This window comes from Astatotilapia calliptera, chromosome 14 (genome assembly GCF_900246225.1).
Source record: "Astatotilapia calliptera chromosome 14, fAstCal1.2, whole genome shotgun sequence".
NCBI lineage: Eukaryota > Metazoa > Chordata > Actinopteri > Cichliformes > Cichlidae > Astatotilapia > Astatotilapia calliptera.
Window position 1 is genome coordinate 22,733,713 of NC_039315.1, and position 23,480 is coordinate 22,757,192.

The following is a 23,480-nucleotide window of genomic DNA, read 5'->3' on the forward strand; positions in this document are numbered from 1 at the left end:
CGAGCCGTGGGGTTTTATTTTTCTTTCTCCTGCCCTCTCTTTCACTTTTTTTGCTTCACGCTGCAAGTCACCCTTGTGTTTGCACTGAGCAGAGACGGCAAACAGAGCCTTGCGTTTGCGTCCCTCCCCCCTGAGCTGAGGGGGCGGGTGGTAGTTACACTTGCAACAGCAGTAGCACACAACAAGAGCAGGAGGGAGAGGGAAAAAAAGGCAGCCGGGAGCAACAACAAGAGACAACACCGTCACACTGGAAAGGTACAGTAAAAAAAAATGAGTAACACCAAGAAAAGAAGCAAAGTCTGGAACCATTTCAGTCTTATTGACAACACAAAGGCAGAGTGTAGAGTCTGCAAGAAAAGGATATAATATAGAGCCGGCTCCAAAAACAACATGCACAGGCACCTAAGAAATGTCCACCCATCAGTGCAATGGGACGATAAAACGCAGTCAGTTGAGTGTGACATTAATATTTCTCAGTGACAACCTTTCCCTTAATTAAAGGTCTGGGCGTTCTCCCCCCCCCCCATATTCTATTGTGTTGTGGTTTGCAGTGTTTTGTGTTGTTTCACTTTCAATTTGTTTAAAAGGAAAAAGCTGAAAATTTAACTACTTAAAAGTTTAAATGTATGAAATGTAAATAGTTGTTTTTTGTATTTTATAATTTATTTATTACAGTTTATGTGGAGTGAATAAATAAAAGTATGTCTAAAGTGGCCACTAGAGACAAAGCACATACAAAACTCCAAAACACAACACAAGTGCTCCAGGATGCTAGGGGCCGTGTTGAGCTTTTGTTACCTAGTGGCTACACAAGCCAGCAAGTACTAACAATCGGATTGGGTGTGTGGTAGCAACAGGTAAATTAATTTTTCTTTAATTATTTGAATATATATTTTAAAAAAAAAAACACCCAGCACGCCCCTGCGGGCGGTTTATCCTTCAAGCTCGGGTCCTCTACCAGAGGCCTGGGAGCTTGAGGGTCCTGCGCAGTATCTTAGCTGTTCCCAGGACTGCGCTCTTCTGGACAGAGATCTCCGATGTTATTCCCGGGATCTGCTGGAGCCACTCGCCTAGCTTGGGAGTCACCGCACCTAGTGCTCCGATTACCACGGGGACCACCATTACCTTCACCCTCCACATCCTCTCGAGCTCTTCTCTGAGCCCTTGGTATTTCTCCAGCTTCTCGTGTTCCTTCTTCCTGATATTGCTGTCATTCGGAACCGCTACATCGATCACTACGCCCGTCTTCTTCTGTTTGTCTACCACCACCAGAGGTGGGACCAAGTCATTGTTTTGCAAGTCTCAAGTAAGTCTCAAGTCTTTATCCTCAAGTCTCAAGTCAAGTCTCAAGTAATGTCAGGCAAGTCAGAGTCGAGTCTCAAGTCACTGGTGTAAAAGTCCGAGTCAAGTCACAAGTCTGAAACTTTGAATTTCAAGTCCTTTCGAGTCTTAAAAAAAAAAAAAAAAAACACGAAAAAATAATGTTGCAGTTATATGCTAAATGTAAATATTAGACCATGTAATTTTAAAATCTGTGTTTTTCTCAACACATGACAAAATAGTGAACTTAGAAAATATACACAAATTGTGAAATTGCACCTCTTTAAAATGCAGCTCAATTAAACCTAGCTCCAAGAATAATTTTCACCGACAGTTCTGAGATAAGCTGCATGTTATTCTTGGATGCGGTTGTAGGACCAGCTTTAAAATCGCATGACAAAAATATCATACACATTAAAAAAAACTGCATCACCAACGTAGCCTGGACAACATTTGCTAGTTAGATGAAGTCAGCTATCTCATCGTAGCATATTTATTAGGGGTGCAACGATACACAAAATTCACGGTTCGGTTCGATACTTTGGTGTCACGGTTCGATATTTTTTCGATACAAAAAAAATGTTCATGCCTTTTTAATTTGTCATTTATTAAAATTATAAATATATATTTTAACTCAGGCAGCACGGTGGCACGGTGGTTAGCACTGTTGCCGCACAGCAAGAAGGTCCTGAGTTCAATTCCAACATCAGGCCGGGGTCTTTCTGTGTGGAGTTTGCATGTTCTCCCCGTGTTTGCGTGGGTTCTCTCCGGGTACTCCGGCTTCCTCCCACCGTCCAAAGACATGCAGCTTGTGGGGATAGGTGAATTGGAAAATCCAAATTGCCATTAGGTGTGAATGTGCGAGTGAATGTGAGTGCGAATGGTTGTCTGTCCCTGTGTGTCGGCCCTGCGACAGACTGGCGACCTGTCCAGGGTGTACCCCGCCTCACGCCCTATGACAGCTGGGATAGGCTCCAGCGCCCCCCGCGACCCTGAAAAGGATAAGCGGAAGCGAATGGATGGATGGATGGATGGATATTTTAACTCAAAAGTACAGTTTTTAAATTTAACCTTGTGCGTGTTTTTTATTTTGACAGCGAATGCGCACCTGCGGACCACTTATGTGCAGCCCTGGTTATTTAGCTCATCATATTGCAGCCACAGAAATTCTTTTGTCCATGAAACCATAAAGCTGCACTTTCTTTTTGCCTTATAGTCTGATTTGTCATAACTTCTCCGTTTTGTGGTAAGCTTTTCTTTGGCTGTCACTTCTTCACCCTGACCTGTCTTATTTGGCTCAGCAGAACTAAAATATATATACTGCTGCTTTTACACACACACTCACATGACGGTCAGCGATTCTCTGCGCGATCAACCTCTCACATGTTTAAGCTTGCTGCGGGAGATTTCACTTGTCATGTTTGCATAGTAAGCTAACGATTAATAAGACGATGTCAGAGGAATTGGTGCACAAATTATCATCACTCACAGATCAGTGCTGTCGCTCTCTATACACAGTTCGCACGATTGCAAAGTGAAAGCAAAAAAACAAGCGCAAATTCAAACGCGACTTCAATATGTCACATATTGACAGTGGCTCACCGATGCCAATGACATAATTACCCAGCTACATTTCTGAAAGAATGCAAAAGCATTGACATATATTTTTCCTTCCTACAATAGCCCGACGGGCAGGGCAGAGATAGATTTTGGTAGCCCGACTGAAAAAAATCACTAGCTCCGGGACGTCGGGCTAGCGATATTGCGAGCCCTGTATCTGATTGAGGAATCACTCATCTTTGGAAAAGAGAGTTTATTACAGAGAAATGGCTCTTTCCAAAATAAAGGCTATACTATCCGCTTCTTCTGGGCTATATTCTCAGCAGCATAAGGAGAATCATGTGCTAACAGCTGTCTAAATGACTCGGCTAAAGTTAGTAGCATGCTTGTTGTTTTGGTCTTTGCACTAGGATGATGTCGGAGTAAATGTGCAGTCATATTCGTTGTGTTCCCACTAGTGCTTTCAGGTTAATCTCGTTGAAATGACGTTAACGCCACAACACTGCAAATCTCCGTTAACGAGCTACCGCCGATCGCCCCGTGTGTGGGGCTAGACGGCCAACACGTTAACGAGCTAACTGCGCTAACACACTAGTTCCCACCCATGTAATTGAGCATTGCATGGCACATCCAACATACTGTTTTACTTTAGTCCATGACTCGCTTACCTTCAGGGTCATATGTCACATGAAAACCAAAATAATTCCAAACGCCAGATCTGAATGAGGGTGGGGGAGGTCCATGTGTCTTGCTAGCTTGCCCTGCACTCTTCCTTCTGACTATGCTGTCTGTGTTGAGCGCTCAGTGGATCTGCGCTCGACAGTGCAGCCTAGGCGGAGTAGTCGAACGCAGATTCACTGAGCGCTCAACACAGACAGCATCATCGGAAGGAAAGTTGATAAAATAAATTACAAATGTTGTATTGTTCGATACATATGCGTACCGAACCGAAAGCACTGTATCGAACGGTTCAATATCGATACGAATATCGTTGCACCCCTAATATTTATATGCATATTTATAATCATACGCTTCTTGGAGTGAGCGCATACACTCATGAAGTTTAGTAACTTCAGGTCACTGCAACAAGCCCAGGTACAGTTTACCGACGGATGGGTACAGGACCTTGAAATGCACCGTGTAGAATGAAAGACCATCGTACGTATCATAAGTTTACCAGTCTCACAAATTGTCGTCATAAATACACATTCCTTAACCGTTTATTAATAGGACCTTTGAGCTCAACGGTAATTAATTAGTAGTGGAAATCATTTCTGGTAGCATCACAGAAATGTAGCAGTGACAATAATACTGTATGCTGTAATCGTACTGGGCAATTAGTGATACAAAAAACCTGTTTTATCCTTTGAAGAAAAGTATATGTTTTTGTCAATGTACCATAATAACAGAAGCGAAACGCAATATTGTGTCAGGACAATTCACTATTTATGCACAATAAATAAAGAAGCATAGCGCGACAATTTCTGTTCAGCGCCAGACTTGCTTGTAACCTATATCACTAATTATGTTGTGAAAATGACGTATTAACTACTAAAAAACACTGACCTTCGTGTAAATGCTTGGAGCAGACTAACCTGTGAGCTGGAGTGTTCTGGGACGTTATATTTGATCTTTGAATGGCTGAAATCCAGGCCATCCGTCGCGTCTTTGTTACTTCGGAAACATGGCTTGAACAATTTCTCTTCAACGACGTAATCCGATAACAACCGATCTCTTTACTCGTCGGCTTCCCGTGGCTGTCATGCGACCGGCTATTGCAGTTAATAATACAACAGCTTCTTGACATTTTTGTGTTTCTTTTTATCGCTGTATAACTGATTTTAATTGAAAGCCTGCGTGCGCTAGTACCGCTTGCCACGAGTTCCCAGAATCCTTTGCGGTTCTATCCGTGAATGACGTCACATTTTCAATCTCTATATAATATGCATGTTAAATTTTATATTTGGGGTAAAATATCAAGTCTTTTCAAGTAAACCGGTTCAAGTCCAATTCAAGTCCCAGGTCATTGGTGTAAAAGTCCAAGTCAAGTCACAAGTCTTAGAACATTTTTTCAAGTCAAGTCTAAAGTCATAAAATTAATGACTCGAGTCTGACTCGAGTCCAAGTCATGTGACTCGAGTCCACACCTCTGACCACCACTATGTATACATATATATATATATATATATATATATATATATATATATGTATATGTATGTGTGTGTGTATATATATATATATATATATATATACACATACATACATACATACATACATACATATATATATAACATCGGAGGGAATAACATCAGAGATCTCTGTCCAGAAGAGCGCAGTCCTGGGAACAGCTAAGATACTGCACAGGACCCTCAAGCCCCCAGGCCTCTGGTAGAGGACCCAAGCTTGAAGGATAAACCGCCCGCAGGGGCGTGCTGGGTGTTTTTATATATATATATATATATGTATATGTAAGCTTATTACCCCCATGCATGGAGGGTTTCACCCCAAGTCCAGCACCCTGAGGCTGTACGCTAACCGGAAGGAAGGGGGCCGGGGACTGGTGAGTGTCAGCACCACAGTCCAGGATGAGACAACGAACATCCAAGAATACATTGGGAAGATGGCCCCAACTGACCGAGTGCTCAGTGAATACCTCAGGCAGCAGAAACCCAAGAAAGAGGAGGGAGACGAGGAACCATCATGGAAGGACAGGCCCCTGCACGGTATGTACCACCGGCAGATAGAGGAGGTGGCTGATATCCAGAAATCCTACCAGTGGCTGGACAAAGCTGGACTGAAAGACAGCACAGAGGCACTAATCATGGCAGCACAAGAACAAGCTCTGAGTACAAGATCCATAGAGGCTGGGGTCTATCACACCAGGCAAGACCCCAGGTGCAGGCTGTGTAAAGATGCCCCAGAGACAATCCAGCACATAACAGCAGGGTGCAAGATGCTAGCAGGCAAGGCATACATGGAACGCCATAACCAAGTGGCCGGCATAGAGTACAGGAACATCTGTGCCGAGTATAACCTAGAAGTCCCGAGGTCAAAATGGGAGATGCCCCCAAGGGTGGTGGAGAATGACCGAGCTAAGATCCTGTGGGACTTCCAGATACAGACGGACAAAATGGTGGTGGCTAACCAACCGGACATAGTGGTGGTAGACAAACAGAAGAAGACGGCCGTAGTGATCGATGTAGCGGTTCCGAATGACAGCAATATCAGGAAGAAGGAACACGAGAAGCTGGAGAAATACCAAGGGCTCAGAGAAGAGCTCGAGAGGATGTGGAGGGTGAAGGTAACGGTGGTCCCCGTGGTAATCGGAGCACTAGGTGCGGTGACTCCCAAGCTAGGCGAGTGGCTCCAGCAGATCCCGGGAAAAACATCGGAGATCTCTGTCCAGAAGAGCGCAGTCCTGGGAACAGCTAAGATACTGCGCAGGACCCTCAAGCTCCCAGGCCTCTGGTAGAGGACCCGAGCTTGAAGGATAAACCGCCCGCAGGGGCGTGCTGGGTGTTTTTTATATATATATATATATATATATATATATATATATATATATATATATAAGATAAGATAACCTTTATTAGTCCCACACGTGGGAAATTTGTTTTGTCACAGCAGGAAGTGGACAGTGCAAAAGTTATGAGGCAAAAATTAGAATACAATAAGAATAAATACAGTACACAACTGTACAGAATAGAATAAAATACTATATACAGTAGAATACAATAAAATAAATATACAATAAGATAAAAATAGAATACAAATACAAATACTATATACAACTGAGTAAAAATACAACGGTGACAGAAAGGATTATTGCACTTAGTATTATTGCATATGTATGGATGTGTGTGCTTGATCAGTTAATATATAATCACACAAAACAATCATATATATATATATATATATATATATATATATATATATATATGATTGTTTGTGTGATAATACAAAAACAATAGACATATGCATTCGATTGTGTAATTTAAGTGATCTAGGTAGCTCTGTTTTGGAAGTTCAGTTAACGCTAGAAATGTGTTTTGGAGTTTGTACGAGTTTTGTCTCTAGGGGCCCTCATAAATATTTATATTAGAGATGGCACGATACCACTTTTTTATGTCCGATACCGATACCGATATCATAAATTTGGATATCTGCCGATACCGATATGAATCCGATATAGTGTTTTTTAATCAACAAAACTGTTTTTTAAAATATCTTGCTGCATTTTGCAAGTCTGCAAGTTCATACTCAAGTTTAAAACAACAACTACACTAAAGATATTCTGTTATACCTGTATACAAAAAAAATATTTCATAGTTCAGCAATACTGATCAATCTAATAAACTTAGACCTACACCATTCTCCCTATTCTGGTATTTTAAAGAGTACTTAGCGTAAATATTAAGCAACCTAACTAATAGGGTTCCAACTCCCAGCAACAACAAAAATAAATAAATAAAAAATAGGGAACCACCCCTCACGCGCCACCTCATGATGCTTAATCGACGTAATCAACCTTAATTTGATGCAGTGTGAAAAAAAATGCACAGAAATATTAAATAGATTCAACATCTTTCTTCAACAAAATTGCAGACTGCACAGATGGTACCTTCCCAAAGGAAAAAGTACTATAGCTTACTAGGGTATATATATTAGACTTAATAGTCACTATATACAGTAATTGACTTCTATTCGTTTTACATCAAATTAAAACTTTGGGTGTCAGATAATTATTTATTAAAAGCTAGACATTTTAAATGAGAATAAGAAAGAAAAGTATGTCTTTGTGCCCCCTTTTCCCAGTTAATGCCCTATCGGCCCCCCTGGCTAAACTTTGCTAGATCCGCCCCTGCACAGTTACCAGCGTCAGCTACGTAGAAAACGATCCTGGTGTAGAAAGTAATATTAAATAAATTCTAACAACAGCTTATCAAGCTTAAACGTGCTGCTGTTGTTCAGCCGCTGGTTTCCTCTTTCTGGTGCAAAGTGGGCCAAAAACAAACAAAAAAGACGGACTCGCTACAGAAAAGCCGATCAGCTGATCATTTAAGCAGTTTCATGATTGAAGTAGCAGCCGGAGAGCGAGAGGCAGTCGCTCGTTAAGCTTAACGTGGGAATGCTTTACAAACATTCAGAGATGGACTTACACACTTGCTTTACTTCTCTCGGGGATAACTTTGTCAGAGATGAAATGCCGGGTTGCTAGCGAAGCTCCACATGCTATCCAGACCACCAACAGGTCCCGCATGCCACAGCCGCTCTATCACGTGATGCATACTGCTCCGACGTGCTAACGTTCTGAGGTGAGTTACGGCGTGTTGCAAGTTTTGTGAGGTGCTTTCGTGATATTTAATGGATCGGATTACATTTTTTATTTTTCTCCGATATCCGATCCAGTAATTTAGGTCAGTATCGGACCGATACCGATACGTAATATCGGATCGGTCCATCTCTAATTTATATATAAACATATATATAAAGAAAACCACGTTTTTTTACATTACTAATTCCTTTTGTGCATAATTTTATATTGTTGTCCATAATTAGTTAATTAAAGCAACAAAACAACCTGAAGATCCAGTTGGGAGCCAAAAGAACCGACTCTTTTTAGTGAGCCGAAGGAGCCGGTTCTCTAAAAAGATCCGGAAATCCCATCACTACAATGAAACGCGACAACTACGGTAGATACTTAGGGACCACCAAAAAGTTCACCTGCTCATTGAAAACGGAGAGCACTCTAAATTCTTGTAAATAATTTATTGAATGACAGATTTTTTTAAAATGGGATCTACAGACAGACCCTTGTCTTTTTAGTGGCTGACTTTGTCTTGTGTGTTATTTTAATGAATAAATAAATAAAAATCCATGTTATTGGCAGGAAAGCAATCAATCCAGAATGCTATTTAATGAGGTGTAATAAATATGTGTAAACCTGATAAAACAGGCAAATAAGGGGGAAAGGGAATGTTCCCGAATTTTTACATTTTTTTCATTATTGCTTTGTTTGGTGAAGATACATTTGAAGCTATAGAAATTACAACAGCAGCTAACTTTATTGATTGACACAATGCTATAAAATTACTTTACATTAGAATAACAAAACAAAACATAATTTTGCTTTTTAGGATATACACACCAGCAGTAAGCCCAGCTGTTAGCGTTACAGTTTTTCAGGTGCCACTTTCAGGGCTGCTAAAGATCCAAGAGTCTTTCCAGCTGGTGTCTTGCAATGGCCTGTGTGCTCAGGGTTGAGGGAACAGCCACCTGTCACCCTTTGGTCTCTTTCACAGTTTGAATGGCCTGATTCCACCTTGTGTGCACTGGGATGTGGCCTCGCCATAGCTGCCCTTGCAGAAGCACACAAAACCACTTCTCCTGTCCATATGGTTAGAGAGGTACTTCCACTCTTTAAGAATGTGTGATGGTGCTGGCGGGTGTAATCAAATGCCTAGAAAATACTTCAGAATATGTCAATCAGCCATTAAACTCCTTCTCCTATGTTCCTGTTTGTGCGCTTATAAAAAGGTAAATAATTGTGAACAGCCCCTAACCTCATAATGCAAATTTTCATTCACAGGGAACTTCTTGTTCTTTTCTTGTTACAAGCACCGTGGATGAACCAGAAGTCTCAACAAAGGTACTCCACCTGCCTTCGCTGGTCATACTTTAAGTTATGTTTGTAACCGCAATTACACTGAACAGTTGAACTGATTGAACAATTAGTTGTTCAATAAAGTTGAACCTTTAGCATTTCCTACCAAGTACACTTTGTTAATGTGACGTTGTTCCGTTTGCCCTCTAAACCGAGAAAAACAAAACATGTAAAAACTGAGCAAAGAAATATGAAGAGACCAACATTACTGTGTACAGTGTGATTTCTGTTTTCTGTAAGGCAGTGCTTCACTGACAAAGACTAAGGGGTAGAGAGAGAGTGAGAGAGAGAGAGAGAACTATTATATTTTTGTTCTAAAACAACAATAGTTTCCCTTATCCACAGTGTTTGAGGCCTCCCAGCACCATCCACCCCTTCCACGAATGCGCTCTGGTAAGCTCAGCTTCAAGCCACAGCACTGACAGTGTTTTTGATGTAGCTGGCAGTTTCAACTTTCATGTTAAGTCTTGGTAAGGTTTTCCATTTACTCTACCTAAAATGTATGCGTTATTTGTGCAGTCTGCAGGTACTACAATGTTTTAAATGCATCATTTGTTACTGTAATGTCATGCTAAAATGTTTCAAATGCTTTGACACAGCTTAAAAACACCATAATCCAGCATGCAATACTTGCTTTAAAAAAATGAACTTTTTTCTGTTAGATTATATGTTAGTGATTTTTTTCCCCCTCAGACATCACCTTGATGTGAGAAGAATGAGTCGTTTAGAGGGACTGAAGGCCAACTCGTCTCAGTTTACTCTAGAAGGAGAGCCTTTCCGCATCCTGGGAGGCTCTGTCCATTACTTCCGTGTCCCCAGAGCCTACTGGGAGGACAGGCTGCTGAAGATGAAGGCCTGTGGTCTCAATACACTCACAACGTACGTTCCCAGTGCACATTCTGTACGCCTTAAATCACAAGTATCTGTTCTTTTGGTGAAGTAAGCCAAATAGAAACCAGTTTAGGGTCTATGTGGAAGGCCTGTTGAACATTTCTCCTCCTTATACACTGTACTATTGCTGATGATACAAAGAATATATTCTTTGCTGCTTTATTTTTCAGATATGTGCCATGGAACCTCCATGAGCCTGAGAGGGGAACATTTAATTTTCAGGATCAGCTGGACCTTAAGTAAGTTTCCCACCTAAATGTGTTACGTTTGTAGGACTACTTTTTTTTTTTTTTAAGACATACAAAGTATTTATTTCTGAAAAGAGCATGAAGCATCTGTGCCTGTCTCAGGGCCTATGTCAGTTTGGCAGCACAGCTGGGTCTCTGGGTTATACTGCGTCCTGGACCTTACATCTGCGCTGAATGGGACTTGGGCGGGTTGCCTAGGTAGTATCATCTTCCCATCAATTTGAAGCTGTTCCATAAATACGCAGTATACCACACCGTGTCTTCTCTCTTGTTCCTCTTTTTTTTTTCTCTAGCTGGTTGCTACAAGATGAAGAGATGCAGTTGAGGACAACTTATCCTGGATTCGTAAATGCTGTCAACTTGTACTTTGACAAGCTCATCTCAGTTATCAAGCCTCTGATGGTAAGTCCAGGTGGCTGTTTTCTCACTACATTTTAAGCCAAAAGAATAACTAGAGTTTTCTCTGTTTGGTTTTGTTTTTTAGTTTGAAGGAGGCGGCCCGATCATTGCAGTCCAGGTTGAGAATGAATACGGCTCATTTGCAAAAGATGACAAATATATGCCATTTATAAAGAATGTGTGTATTATTGCCAATTTTAATCATTAAAATGGTTTGTGACATTGCAGCATGATGGATTCCTGCACCCTTCGTTGTCTTTTTTGCTGTAGTGTCTCCAGTCCAGAGGGATCAAAGAGCTTCTGATGACTTCAGACAACTGGGAAGGCTTAAGATGTGGAGGGGTGGAAGGAGGTAATAACACTGATAAACCTTGAGCTAAAGAAAGATACAAACAATCGTTGTCTGTGTCCTTTGTTCGCTTTTTACTTTATGGTTTTGTCCTTGTTATTGGATCGTGTTTGAGAATGTGACATCTTGCTTATTTCAGCTCTAAAAACAATAAACCTTCAGAGACTCTCATTTGGAGCCATCCAACATTTGGCTGACATACAGGTAAGTGATGGTCAACGATGATCTGCGATTGTCATGACAGGTTGACATTTCAATCTGAAAGACATTTAAGTCAACTGAGAAATACTTTGGGGATTTTTATTATGAATTGATGGTAATGTTTTATTCAGCCTGTGACAGTGAGGAGCAAGATAGAGCCTACTTAATACACGTGTTCTGTTGTGTAGCCCCAGAAACCTCTAATGGTAATGGAGTACTGGTCTGGATGGTTTGATGTCTGGGGAGAACATCATCACGTGTTCCACGCCGAGGGTTTGCAAATGTTTTTTTTAAGTCACACAATTTTTCCAAGCATATGTTCATTTTATGACAAGATTCAAAGTGACAAGTGTTTATTTATTTGAAATGTTTAGGCAGATTGTAAATATGCACTTTAAAACTCCATATATTGCTGCTTGTTGGTCTTTGTGTGTTATGTCGTCACACACTGCTACAGTGGAAAATCTGTGCTGCCCTTTATGACAGACATGCTGGCTGTGGTGTCCGAGATCTTGGATCGAGGCGTTTCCATTAATCTGTACATGTTTCATGGCGGAACCAGCTTTGGCTTCATGAACGGCGCAATGGACTTTGGCACCTACAAATCTCAGGTCACCAGTTACGGTAGGGTGGGATTAACCTTAGACCCCAGAGCCCAGAGATCAAAGCACAAAGAAGTGTTTTACATGTTTGAGGGATATCTTTTCCAGCAGTGACACATTACAACAGTCCTTGCAGCCATTCACTGGCTACCTGTTAGTTTTAGAATTGAGTTTAAGATTTTTATTGCTGATTTTTAAAGCCCTACACGACCTGGTCCCTTCATTTATATTGTATTTATTTTTCACTTTTTACTTTTCCTATTTTTTGCCCCTGGTATTCTTTAATATTACTGCATATTATTCTCGCTTTGTTTTGAAAAGTGCTGCATAAATGCAAGCACTCTTACAAGAAAACTTTTACTTCTTGATTGTAAATAAGAACTACTTCAAACAGAGCAAAATAACTTTGGGAGAAATTTATCTGAAGTGGACTTTTTTGTTTTAATTTGACCCCTGTTAAATCTGTTAACGTGGAAGGGGCATGGTTTATGTACTATAATACAGCTTGTTAGCTGTGGTTTAAATCAATGCAGAAAACACAGACAACATAACGGCTCTCCAAAAATAAAACCAAAATTTTGCTCGTTTAAATGTTTAATATCTTTTCATTTTAAAAAGTCAGCCGTCTCAATGGTTTCTTGGCAGATTATGATGCTCCCCTATCTGAAGCTGGGGACTGCACTCCAAAATATCACCACCTGAGGAATTTATTCAGCCAGTACCACTGTAAGTTCTTCTTAAGGATCCATATTTATTTTAATTTATGAAAAACAATGTAAATCTACTAAAATGTCTAACTCAGGCATGACTGAATGTTTTTGCGAACTCACAGCTGAGCCTCTTCCTGGAGTGCCCTCTTCTCCGGAAAGGAAAGCTTACAGCCCTGCTTTTATCCAGCAACACCTGTCACTGTGGGACATCTTGCAATTCAGCGACAAGGTGAGCTGCAGATGGCAAGCGCCCATCTGGTAGAGTTGATAGTATAACTGACAAAACTAGATCAGAGCAGATAAATATGGGGTCCCTGGTGGAAGGAGAGCAAACATGGTACAATGAGTATCAAACAGACATGACGCTGCTGTTATCAGCATGTGTGTCTTTGTGCAGCAATCTGGCAACTTGCTGCTTATATGCTTAAGACAGATGTCTCACAACTTGCAGTTAGGTTTGACCTTACTTCTCCTTTAGCTATGTTTCTTCCCCTTTCTGAATGTGATTCAGGTAGTCTTTCATGAGCACTTGTGAAAGCTTACATTAAGAAACTGTAATTTTCAAGCCACAACACTACTCCTGTTTTTTCCCCATGTGTTGTGATGCAGCAAGAGATCTGATCAAATTGCATTATGTTTCAAATTCTTAAATTTTTCTTAATGTTTTACCATTTACTTGATTTTACCTCCCATTTCTCCAGCCGCACAAGTCAGACAAGCCAGTGAACATGGAGAATCTCCCTGTGAACAATAACAATGGTCAGTCATATGGTTATACACTGTATGAAACCACTATCACTGGTGGAGGCGCCCTAAACTCCAGGAACAACATTAGAGACAGAGCAGTGGTAAGAGCATACCAGTGATAAAGTAACCACAGATCCAAAATACAGCATAATTATACACTGCCTGTGTGACTTTTCAATCTTTTCCAGGTTTTTGTGAACAGGGAGTGTGTTGGTTGTTTGGACTATAAGACTCATGAGGTTGCACTCCCTGATGGAAAGGTGCTGATCATTTTTTCTGTATCTACTCTGAACTTTACAAAGTGATACTTAAATTAAGGATTAGGGTTAATATGCTTAATCATCCCATTTTACCCCCAAATTTGTCTTTGGAGTGAAGTTACAAAACACAATAGTGCCATTAGTTAATTGGGCCGTAAACTCTCTTTGCACACTATGATTTACTCCCACAGTCCATAGACGTGTGTGTTAGGACTTGGAATATTCATAGACTCAAAGAAAATTGTACATAGTCATCTTTTATTTATACTCAACATTTAAAGCACTAATTTTTTGTATATCAAAGGGGGAGAGGACATTAAGCTTCCTTGTGGAGAACTGTGGAAGAGTGAATTATGGGAAAGCTCTGGATGAACAGCGCAAAGGTATTCCACATGCTGCTGTGTGTTTTTTACATAGCTATATCAAAGTGACTGCTTCAGTCTTTTGACAAAATGTCATTCAGAAAGTTTTACAATTTAAATTCAGCAAATTTTCATACTGATAATAATACTTCTGCTGTCAGATTGCATAGCTGCATGGACTTTCAGGCCAGGGCACATATTTTTTAAGCTTAAGTCCTAAAAGATGTTCTATGCTTACTGCTTTATTTTTATTTATTTTTTTTGCCTTTGTTTTGTATGAAGAAAAAGTAAATAAAATCCAGAGTAAGTATCTGGTTAGACATCCACATTTGTGGATAGTGCTAGTAAAATAAAAGTATTCATTTCCTAATGAGGTTGGAAGGACACACGTTTTTTTTCCTGCATGCACTATTAAACCTATCAGTTGCAATCAAGACTAGTTATTTTTTACATGTGTGTATATATATATATATATAAGTCATTTAAAGTAACGTATAAACGACATAACTGTAAGGAATATTCAGTTTATAATTCAAATTACAGGTATTGTGGGAGACATTGTGTTGAACAACACTCCACTGAGAGGATTTTCCATCTCCTGCTTTGATATGAAGCCCAGCTTTATAAAAAGGTCTGTTATCTGGATTAAAACGTCTTTCTTGCCAAAATCGTACAGTGTTTAGAATGGCAGGTTTCTAAGTGTACCTTTTCATTGTCTATGTTAAAGGGAAGATTCAATCAAAAATTGCTCGAGTCTCCTTGTATAGATTCAATGTGCACTTTGATAACAGTATGTGTTTTGTGGCTCTTGTTTTAGATTAACAAATTCAGGCCAATGGAAAACTGACTTCAAGTCACATTGTATCCCCGGGTTTTTCCAGGCCAGGCTCTGTGTCGATGGCCCTCCCAAAGACACCTTTGTCAGCCTTCGTGTGAGTATAACAGTTTGTGTGGAAAACATTAACTAACCAGCAAGTAAGCTAGAGGGTTTTTTCTAGCTGGCTGGCTAGTTTCTGTTTGTTGATAGTGTATTTATCCACAGAGTTGGGGTAAAGGCATTATATTTGTCAATGGGCAGAACCTTGGGCGTTATTGGTTTATTGGCCCCCAGCATTTCCTTTATCTCCCAGCACCTTGGCTTAGAAGTGGAGAGAATGAGGTACCTGTGTAATATCAAAAGATGGAACATGAATTATAAGTGTAACTTGTAACTAAAGAACCTTAGTTAATTTATGTTTATTTTTCTGCTCTCTTTCAGATTATTGTCTTTGAGGAACAACGGGTGCATGATAAACTACTGTTTGCTGAAAATCCTGATTATGGAAAGGTTATCGATGTGTACAAACTTCCTTTCTGCACACTGCTGTGAACATGCTGTAAAACAACAAACTAACTTTAACACATACACACAGACAAAGACAACCATGCTCTTTCATTAAAAGACTGATAGATTCATTATGTTAATACTGTCTAGCCTATAAAATCTATTGTAAATATTTTCATTCAAATTATAAAATCTTGCATTTTGTTTTGTTTCCTTTACTATGCAATCTGCTGATTTCACTCGACTTATTATTTAACATGCATCTTTCTCTCACTACAAATAATGCAGTTTGAACCCATTTTACACATCTTGAACCTTTGACTGTGTAAAGTCCCTGATTTGACCAGAGCAGGAGTGTCAAACTCATTTCATGTTGTGGCTCATGCAGCACACTTGGATCTTAAATGGGCTGGATCAGTGAAAATCCCCTTTCGGTCGTTTTATAGAAGTTTAACTACACATTTAAAATCCCCGAGAAGTGCAATTTCAACAGTATGTCTCAGCTTTTCGACATGATACATTATAGCCGATGAAAGAAATCTGTCAACACAAATAATTAAATGGCTAAAATTATACTTTTTTGCCTTTTCACTGTGAACCCGTTGTAAAAATTGAATTCTATAGCAGAGAATAAAAAAAAAAAGAAAAACAAGATTTTTTTTTCTGTCATTTGTTTATTTATCTGTTACTGCAATGGGAAGGTCTATGTCTCACGTTTGACACACCTGAACTAGAGACCGTCCTTGGCTTGAACAGCGCCCTCACGTTCACTAAAGACGGAAATAAATCTGTACCTTGACAATAAAGGTACAATGTTTGCCATACATGTGAGCATACGATTAAATACACAGCAACTAATGAAGACACACGTGTAACTTTTATTGCGTTCATGGCTACAGAAAAATAATAACAACTGGAAAAGAAAATCCCCATGTATACCCCATAAATAAATGCTGTGAACTTTAGCAGCAGTCATATATTTTGAAAATTACTAAACGGAAGTACCCTATATCCTTTACAGGCGGCTTTACCATCAACTGTCACATTTCTTTCTGTGTCGGCGCAGGTGTAAAGTAAGGGTACCTGGTCGTTTCAAGTTGTAGACGACCAAATGTCCTTCAGAGCCTCGGAGTAACTTAAAATTTTATAACTTCTGAGTGAATGTAGTTGCACGTGTACGCCTTTGAAATGGGTGTATAGCAGTTGTAGAAGAAGCTCCATAGTTTATTAGCCTAGCTTGAACCGGTGAGCTGCTGAACCGGTAGCTCCATAGATTTTGATATAATAAGTTTAGCTTATTTACCGTAGTGTCTTTTCAGAAATTGGGATTTGCTTCCGCATTCCAGCATGGAGCCTTTTGGAGTCGTCGGCATTGTTCTCGGATCCTTTACAAGCCTGGTGCTGGGTGGGCTACTGTTTGCAGCCTACAAACTTGGCATACTCTACCAATTGTTCCACAAAGTAGGTATTTTAAAAAAAAGTCAACACCGTAATCTGTGTGCTTTCTGTGCTATCCTTCGTTATGCACTCTGTTTTCAGTCATTGCATAATCTGTGGCCACTTAAAAAAAAAAAGTCTTCTACAGGCAGTCAGTGTTGAAGCGTAAGCTGGACTCTATTCACGTAAACTTTGACCAGCCTTGTGGTTTTCCAGCACAAAGGTTATCAGATCCCCGCGGCTCCACATCAACACTGCAGCCCTGAACAATATGCGGTTGTTGCATAATAGGAAACGACAGTGGGATGAAAAGGAGTGTGACAGGTGGCCCTACAGAGCACAGTCAGCTCTTTATATTAGACAGCGGTTTTATTTTAGTTTGCACGATTGTTTATGTGGTTACAACAGCCACGATCTTGTCTGCAGTAACCTAATTCTGTCCCTCTTTACTTATTCCAGACTGACACAAAGAGCTCCAAGCACGGTGGCGACATTGTGGCAGAGGTCCTCCATGCCCATGGGGTCAAGTACATTTTCACTCTTGTGGGTGGGCATATTTCACCTATCCTGGTGGCTTGCGAGAAGATGGGGATCCGGATTGTGGACACTAGGCACGAGGCCACTGCAGTCTTCGCTGCTGATGCTGTGGCAAGACTTTCAGGTGCAGGTTTAGATTGCGTGAAAATGCATCTCCAGTGATACGACTCATTCTTAATGTGCGCACACGTTGTGTTCGTACAGCTTATTCTAAACAAAACGTGGGCGTTGAAGTCTTGTCAGGGTTTGTCTTAACAGCAGGCGTTCCACCTCCTGCAGACATTATGATTTATCAAGCAAAGGTGCATCTAACAGCATTCTTAGAGGCTAAAAGGAGTTAACACTTCCTTGAAACAATGGCTTGGTTTAGATGTTATTAAGGTGGCATGAATAATAATTTAAAAACCTGCTAAAAACCTGACCTGATCACTTGATTTTGGTTTGATCATGAACAAAGTGTCTTTCAACATTATGTGTCTTACTGTCCTAGTTTGCATTAGCTGGACAGTATCAGATCCCCATGGCTATCAGAAGATGGGTTTTTTTTTCACAATTTTGGTCTCTGTTCAGATGTTGTTACACCCCTATTACCCCCCAGTTGAGAAATTCACATTATTACTGCACCAAAACGAATAGAGGGATTCAAATAAATTAATGCAGAAGTAAAACATAACTTATAGCAACAATACTACACAGCAATGGAACAAAAATGTACACTACACAAGGTAGAGATAAATGTAGGTGCACCTTAGTAATAGCTCTGACAGCAAGCTGTTATGCTTGTTTCTGCTTCAGGTACGGTTGGTGTAGCCGCTGTGACGGCTGGCCCAGGCCTCACTAACACAGTGACCGCAGTGAAGAATGCTCAGATGGCTGAATCTCCTTTGCTGCTCATTGGAGGAGCTGCTGGCACGCTACTCCAGGTGGAGTGGATTCAGATATTATTAATGCCACCACAATATTAATGTGCATGCAGAGTAAAACGACAGGCAAAAAAAAGCATTCTTCAGTGTTTATCAATTGTGTTTGCGGAACAGGGCAGAGGAGCACTGCAAGATATCGACCAGATGTCTCTCTTCAAGCCTTTGTGTAAGTTCTGCACCTCCATCAGGACTGTCAGAGAAATTGTGCCTACGGTCAAGAAGGCGTTGGCCATTGCTCAGTCAGGAACGCCTGGTCCTGTTTTCATAGAGTTCCCCATTGACACGCTCTACCCCTTCCACCTGGTGTCTAAGGAGTTTGTTGTTAAGAACCCTCCCAAAGGCCTGATGGGAAGAATTGTCTCATGGTATGTTGTTTTTGCACTGCATGCTACTGTTTGGGTTATTTATAATGTTTGCATCTTTTATAATATCATAATTTGGGAATTTCTTTCCTCATTATTCTTCCCTAATCAGAAGTGTGTTCATATGTTCTGAATTATTTGATTTTTGTGGTCTGCTTTCTTCAAAGGTACCTTCATAACCACCTCATGAATCTCTTTGCTGGAGCCTGGGAGCCCAGGGATATGTCTCCACTTCCCGTTCACATCCCTCAAGCCACAGACAATCAGGTAAGTCTTGTAGTAAATGTTCGTCAATACGTAAATGCTCTGGCCATTGGAGATTGACAGCATTTTTAAACATTTTTTTCGATGCATGCCAGATCCAAAAGTGCCTAGAGCTGGTGAGTCGAGCCAAGAAACCTGTTATTGTGCTGGGTAGCCAAGCAACACTACCCCCAACACCAGTGGATAACATCAGGTAAAAGATGAGTCACGTGTCCTTTTATTTTTCTGCCACTCTTTGTTGTTTGGTGTTGATACTGGAAGTGTTTGTTAAAATGTGTTAAACTATTCCTGTGGTGAGCCTTAAGCAAATTTTTCTTCAGTCTTCAAATATCAGTGAAATTATATTTTGGTATTTTTACTTGGATGTTACACCTGGTCAAAATGGTTTCCCCCTTTTTAAAAAATGTTTTTATTTATTTCATTTATTTGTTTATTTTAAACAGGAAGGCTTTGGAGGATCTGGGCATCCCCTGCTTTCTCGGGGGTATGTGTCGTGGCTTGCTGGGTAAAGACAGCCCCATCCACATCCGACAAAACAGACGAGATGCTCTGAAGGAAGCCGATGTGGTAGTCCTGGCAGGTCAGGCAAACATTGTTTCCTTTTTATTCCATAATGATAAAAAGAGAAATAACATTTTGAGACCAACCTATTTAATATTAATATTATAATCTAAAGAAAATTGTGCAGGATAACTGCGTTTCAAAATATGTCGGAGTAAATATTTAACAAAGTTCCACGATGGATCAGTGTTATTGATTGCATTTTTAATTTTTCAGTAATTCTTTTGCATCTTTTTTTCTCCTTCTGGATTTAATTTATTCTGGAAGTATGTGTTGCGATACAGAGAGAGGTTAAACTGTGTTTTTTACATAGTGTGTATAGCTGCAGGCTCACCACGATCCCTGGAGAAATATTGACTTTTGTGCACCGTGTTTACAGGCACTGTGTGTGACTTCCGGCTGAGTTACGGCAGAACTCTCAGCAGACGCAGCAAGATCATCGCTGTCAACAGAGACAAGACACAGCTGCTAAAAAACTCAGACATGTTCTGGAAACCAACTATAGCAATTCAGGGTATGTTTGCCCCCTGATTTCATGCTAGCTTTAAAGGAAGGAAAGATTCAAAAATCTTTAGATAATCATAAAATATTGTACATGTGGTGCATATAAATATAAGCATACTCCTGATTTTTTTTTTTTCTTTAGAGTTGGACCTAAGAATAAATACATTAATTCAACAACTGCAAAAAAAACCCCCAAAACTGTATGTTGTATTTTCAGGTGATGCTGGATCATTTTTAGTGCGACTTTCCGAAGGGCTGAAGGGCCATCGCTGTCCAGAGGAATGGCCTCAGAGCCTCAAAGCAGGGGATGCGACCAAAGAAGCTGCAAACAAGTAAGCAGTGGGGTTGTGTTAAAGTATGCATTGCAAAATCTTCTATCTGTAACCATCACAAAAGCTAACATGTTGCTTTTTTAAAATTTATTTATTTTTTATTTCAGGGCTAAAGCTGAGGAGAAGACTGAATACCACTTAAATCCCTTGAAAGCCCTCCATTGTGTGGATGAGCTGATGGCTGAGGACAGCGTCATTGTTGCAGATGGAGGAGATTTTGTAGGAAGTGCCGCTTACATAATGAAACCAAGAGGACCTCTGTGTTGGCTCGATCCAGGTAGGATGCTGCTGACAAAGCAAATAGTTTAATTAAAACAATGAAATATTTTGGTTGTTTAAACCAAGAGCTTTATAAGTAAAACAAAAATCCATAGTGCACAAGTTTTGGCTGGATGATAACTATATTCTGAGTTAGTTGCAATCATGATGTTTTAATCTTGCTCTTCATTCCTTTCCTATAGGAGCCTTTGGGACTCTGGGAGTTGGAGGTGGTTTTGCTTTGGGGGCTAAACTGTGCCGGCCTGAATCTGAGGTATGTCTGGGGAGCTTTGCCTGATCATCTGATGATCAGTTTAAAAAATCATTGACGTTTTAAAAACAAAAGCTATGTTGTGTTTGTTTCAGGTGTGGATAGTCTATGGTGATGGCTCCTTAGGATACAGTATTGCAGAGTTTGACACATTCACTAGACACAAGGTAAAATCACACACAATCCTATTTAGATTACATGTATGTAATCTATGGAAGCAAGGTAGCTAACAGTAGTCAGTTAGGATCAGTGCACATGTGGTCTAGAGAAAGATCTAATGATCAAAACCAAATGAAAATAATGCAAGTGTTAGCTACTGGTGTGTACGGCCTTAAACATCACAGACTCAGTTCTTGTGTCATACAATGGAAAGATGCACTACATAATATGTTTTCATACTTGCTGTATGACCGCTATGGACCACTGACACGACAGCTTATTTAAGCATTCATTTTTTTGTGTGTGCATATTTTTCTGCTGATGTCTTTTGATAATGCATGCTCTGCTTTTCACACCTCAGACACCAGTGATAGCTCTGGTGGGAAATGATGCGTGCTGGAGTCAGATATCCAGAGAGCAGGTTCCTATGCTCGGCAGCAACGTGGCATGCGGCCTTGCATATACAGGTAGATTTATAATGTTCATGTTCGTGCTGTGATTGGTTGTAGAATACACTCAGTGATGTCTGGGCATATGTTAAAAGGTAAATTCTCTTCTTTTTGCAGACTATCACATCGTGGCAGATGGCTACGGTGGTAAGGGCTACCTTATAGGCTCTGAAAATGAAGAAAAGTTAAATGATATCGTCAGACAAGCTCAGAGGGATGCCCGGGAGGGCAAGGCTGCACTTATCAATGTTCTGATAGGGAAGACCAATTTTAGAGATGGCTCTATTTCGATATAGAATATCTGTGTAATACAGTAACCATGCATTATTTATCCTTTAACTCTGGCTACCCTGATGGACTCTTAATATCTAGGTTTGTGCAGGATTCTTTTAGTGTGACCTGGATCCAATCTCTGCTAGTGCACTTAAAGCCATAATTCACTCTGATAAATCACCTTTTAGTGTGCCGAGCTCTCTTGGATCACTTATTATTTCCTCCATCAGACTAGCAATGAATTCATAGCAAATCCACTATATATCAGTTATGACTGTTATCCTCCCTGTTGTGATACAGATATTTAGCATTAAGTTTCACTTAAAACATAGCTCCATACCTGCCAGCCTAGACAACGATACAGTCTGTGCTTAGAATTTTCAGAGAATAGCTGCTGCATTTTTTTTAAAGGGGGGTAAAAGGGAATGTTAAGGGATTATTCCTGTTTGGAAATTTTGTGGTTCAGTTTTTGACGGTTAAACAGCCGATTACAACTTTTGCAAATAAACAGTGAATGAAATCACTCGTGTGAGAGAGAGCATTAGCTACCAGTATGCCTTTTTCTCCTGTTCTGACATGAACACATAGCCTTTTTATGTGGACACAAGGCATCTTAGAACTGTATGTAGTTCATAATTTATAATTTAGGAAATCACTTTGTAGAATGGGGAAAACATTTTGTTTTTGAATGTTGATAACTGACTAACGGTATGCCTTCATAACGTTTGATTGTATCTTCAAAATGCATTGCCATGAAGAGACTGAAAACGTGTCTGCTGATTCGATTATATGTCTAAACAATATTTGATACTAACTTGTTTGCAGTGATATGGGCTAAGCCTGTACACAGTTTGGATTGCACTATTATCGTAAGATATTTACTCACCAGGTGAACACATCAGTTATTACACTCCTGTATGTACTGTTGTCTTGTTTGGCACATTGTGTGTTGAAATTTTAATCATAAAATGTTAATTTGGATTGATTCTGAAATAAATTTTTAAGAAAGGAGGTAATGTGAGTTTTTTATTTATTTACTTATTTATGTAAAACTGATTTAGATGTTTTAGGTGGCATGTTTACAGAAGTTTGTAATGACAGCAAGCATTCATTATCTCTGCATCACCCATCAACAAAGCCTTTACTCAACGCATAAACATCTCTGTACTTTTTGTATTTTCGCAACATCAACACAAACCAGTTTAAAAACGCTAAAGATTCGAATCGTGCTTATCGTAACAGGTGACTTTTGCCCCAAATTCTTCTCTAGGTGCAGTTAGTATTTCAACCGAGAGATGGCAGTGCAGTAGTGGTATTGTTAAAGTCTGTGCTGACGTGTTGTTTAGCATACGTTATAAAACAATGTAAATGTAGAATTTAGCGTCAGTTTTGAAGACCACCGCAGTCTTTATAACTGAGAATAATTTCATAAAAATTAATAAAGAAATTTAATTTACAAAAAAGTAATAAAAAGTAAAGTTGCACCTGATAGCGTCATTATTTATTTTGGTGA

General features: G+C 39.9%; 2 protein-coding genes across 4 annotated transcripts; both read left to right on the forward strand.

The window, feature by feature from the left end:
- Window positions 1–2: 2 nt before the first annotated feature.
- On the forward strand, window positions 3–16,271 carry LOC113036545 (beta-galactosidase-1-like protein 2). 2 transcript variants are annotated; one of them, XM_026192957.1, is made up of 22 exons: window positions 3–255; window positions 9,183–9,287; window positions 9,470–9,529; window positions 9,890–10,014; window positions 10,238–10,423; window positions 10,606–10,674; window positions 10,786–10,881; window positions 10,977–11,085; window positions 11,168–11,260; window positions 11,353–11,434; window positions 11,571–11,635; window positions 11,821–11,905; window positions 12,119–12,256; window positions 12,880–12,960; window positions 13,067–13,173; window positions 13,646–13,792; window positions 13,880–13,951; window positions 14,256–14,334; window positions 14,857–14,944; window positions 15,131–15,245; window positions 15,356–15,472; window positions 15,572–16,271. In XM_026192957.1, the coding sequence occupies exons 5-22, from the start codon at window positions 10,260–10,262 to the stop codon at window positions 15,680–15,682; spliced, it is 1,818 nt and encodes a 605-aa protein (XP_026048742.1). In that variant the 5' UTR covers window positions 3–255; window positions 9,183–9,287; window positions 9,470–9,529; window positions 9,890–10,014; window positions 10,238–10,259; the 3' UTR covers window positions 15,683–16,271. The 2 variants fall into 2 exon arrangements, with proteins under 2 accessions (XP_026048742.1, XP_026048741.1); XM_026192956.1 differs by lacking the exons at window positions 3–255; window positions 9,183–9,287; window positions 9,470–9,529 and having other exon boundaries at window positions 9,661–10,014; window positions 15,341–15,472.
- A 361-nt stretch (window positions 16,272–16,632) lies between these two features.
- On the forward strand, window positions 16,633–22,983 carry ilvbl (ilvB (bacterial acetolactate synthase)-like). Of its 2 annotated transcripts, none has more exons than XM_026193410.1 (15): window positions 16,633–16,882; window positions 16,957–17,098; window positions 17,534–17,735; window positions 18,407–18,534; window positions 18,649–18,899; window positions 19,064–19,163; window positions 19,256–19,353; window positions 19,604–19,740; window positions 20,101–20,235; window positions 20,443–20,557; window positions 20,665–20,834; window positions 21,019–21,089; window positions 21,182–21,253; window positions 21,607–21,712; window positions 21,812–22,983. In XM_026193410.1, exons 2-15 carry the CDS (start codon window positions 16,985–16,987, stop codon window positions 21,988–21,990), a joined length of 1,878 nt encoding a protein of 625 aa, XP_026049195.1. In that variant the 5' UTR covers window positions 16,633–16,882; window positions 16,957–16,984; the 3' UTR covers window positions 21,991–22,983. The 2 variants fall into 2 exon arrangements, with proteins under 2 accessions (XP_026049195.1, XP_026049196.1); XM_026193411.1 differs by having other exon boundaries at window positions 16,690–16,710.
- Window positions 22,984–23,480: the final 497 nt, after the last annotated feature.

Excerpts from the sequence above, each read along its gene's own strand:
- LOC113036545 (XM_026192956.1), top strand. The coding sequence starts at position 10,260 with ATGAGTCGTTTAGAGGGACTGAAGGCCAACTCGTCTCAGTTTACTCTA. Across the intron at positions 11,261-11,352 it reads ATATGCCATTTATAAAGAAT|TGTCTCCAGTCCAGAGGGAT; the intron begins GTGTGTATTATT and ends TTTTTGCTGTAG. Across the intron at positions 15,473-15,571 it reads TTAGAAGTGGAGAGAATGAG|ATTATTGTCTTTGAGGAACA; the intron begins GTACCTGTGTAA and ends GCTCTCTTTCAG.
- ilvbl (XM_026193410.1), top strand. The coding sequence starts at position 16,985 with ATGGAGCCTTTTGGAGTCGTCGGCATTGTTCTCGGATCCTTTACAAGC. Across the intron at positions 17,099-17,533 it reads TCTACCAATTGTTCCACAAA|ACTGACACAAAGAGCTCCAA; the intron begins GTAGGTATTTTA and ends TACTTATTCCAG. Across the intron at positions 20,835-21,018 it reads TCTGTGTTGGCTCGATCCAG|GAGCCTTTGGGACTCTGGGA; the intron begins GTAGGATGCTGC and ends CCTTTCCTATAG.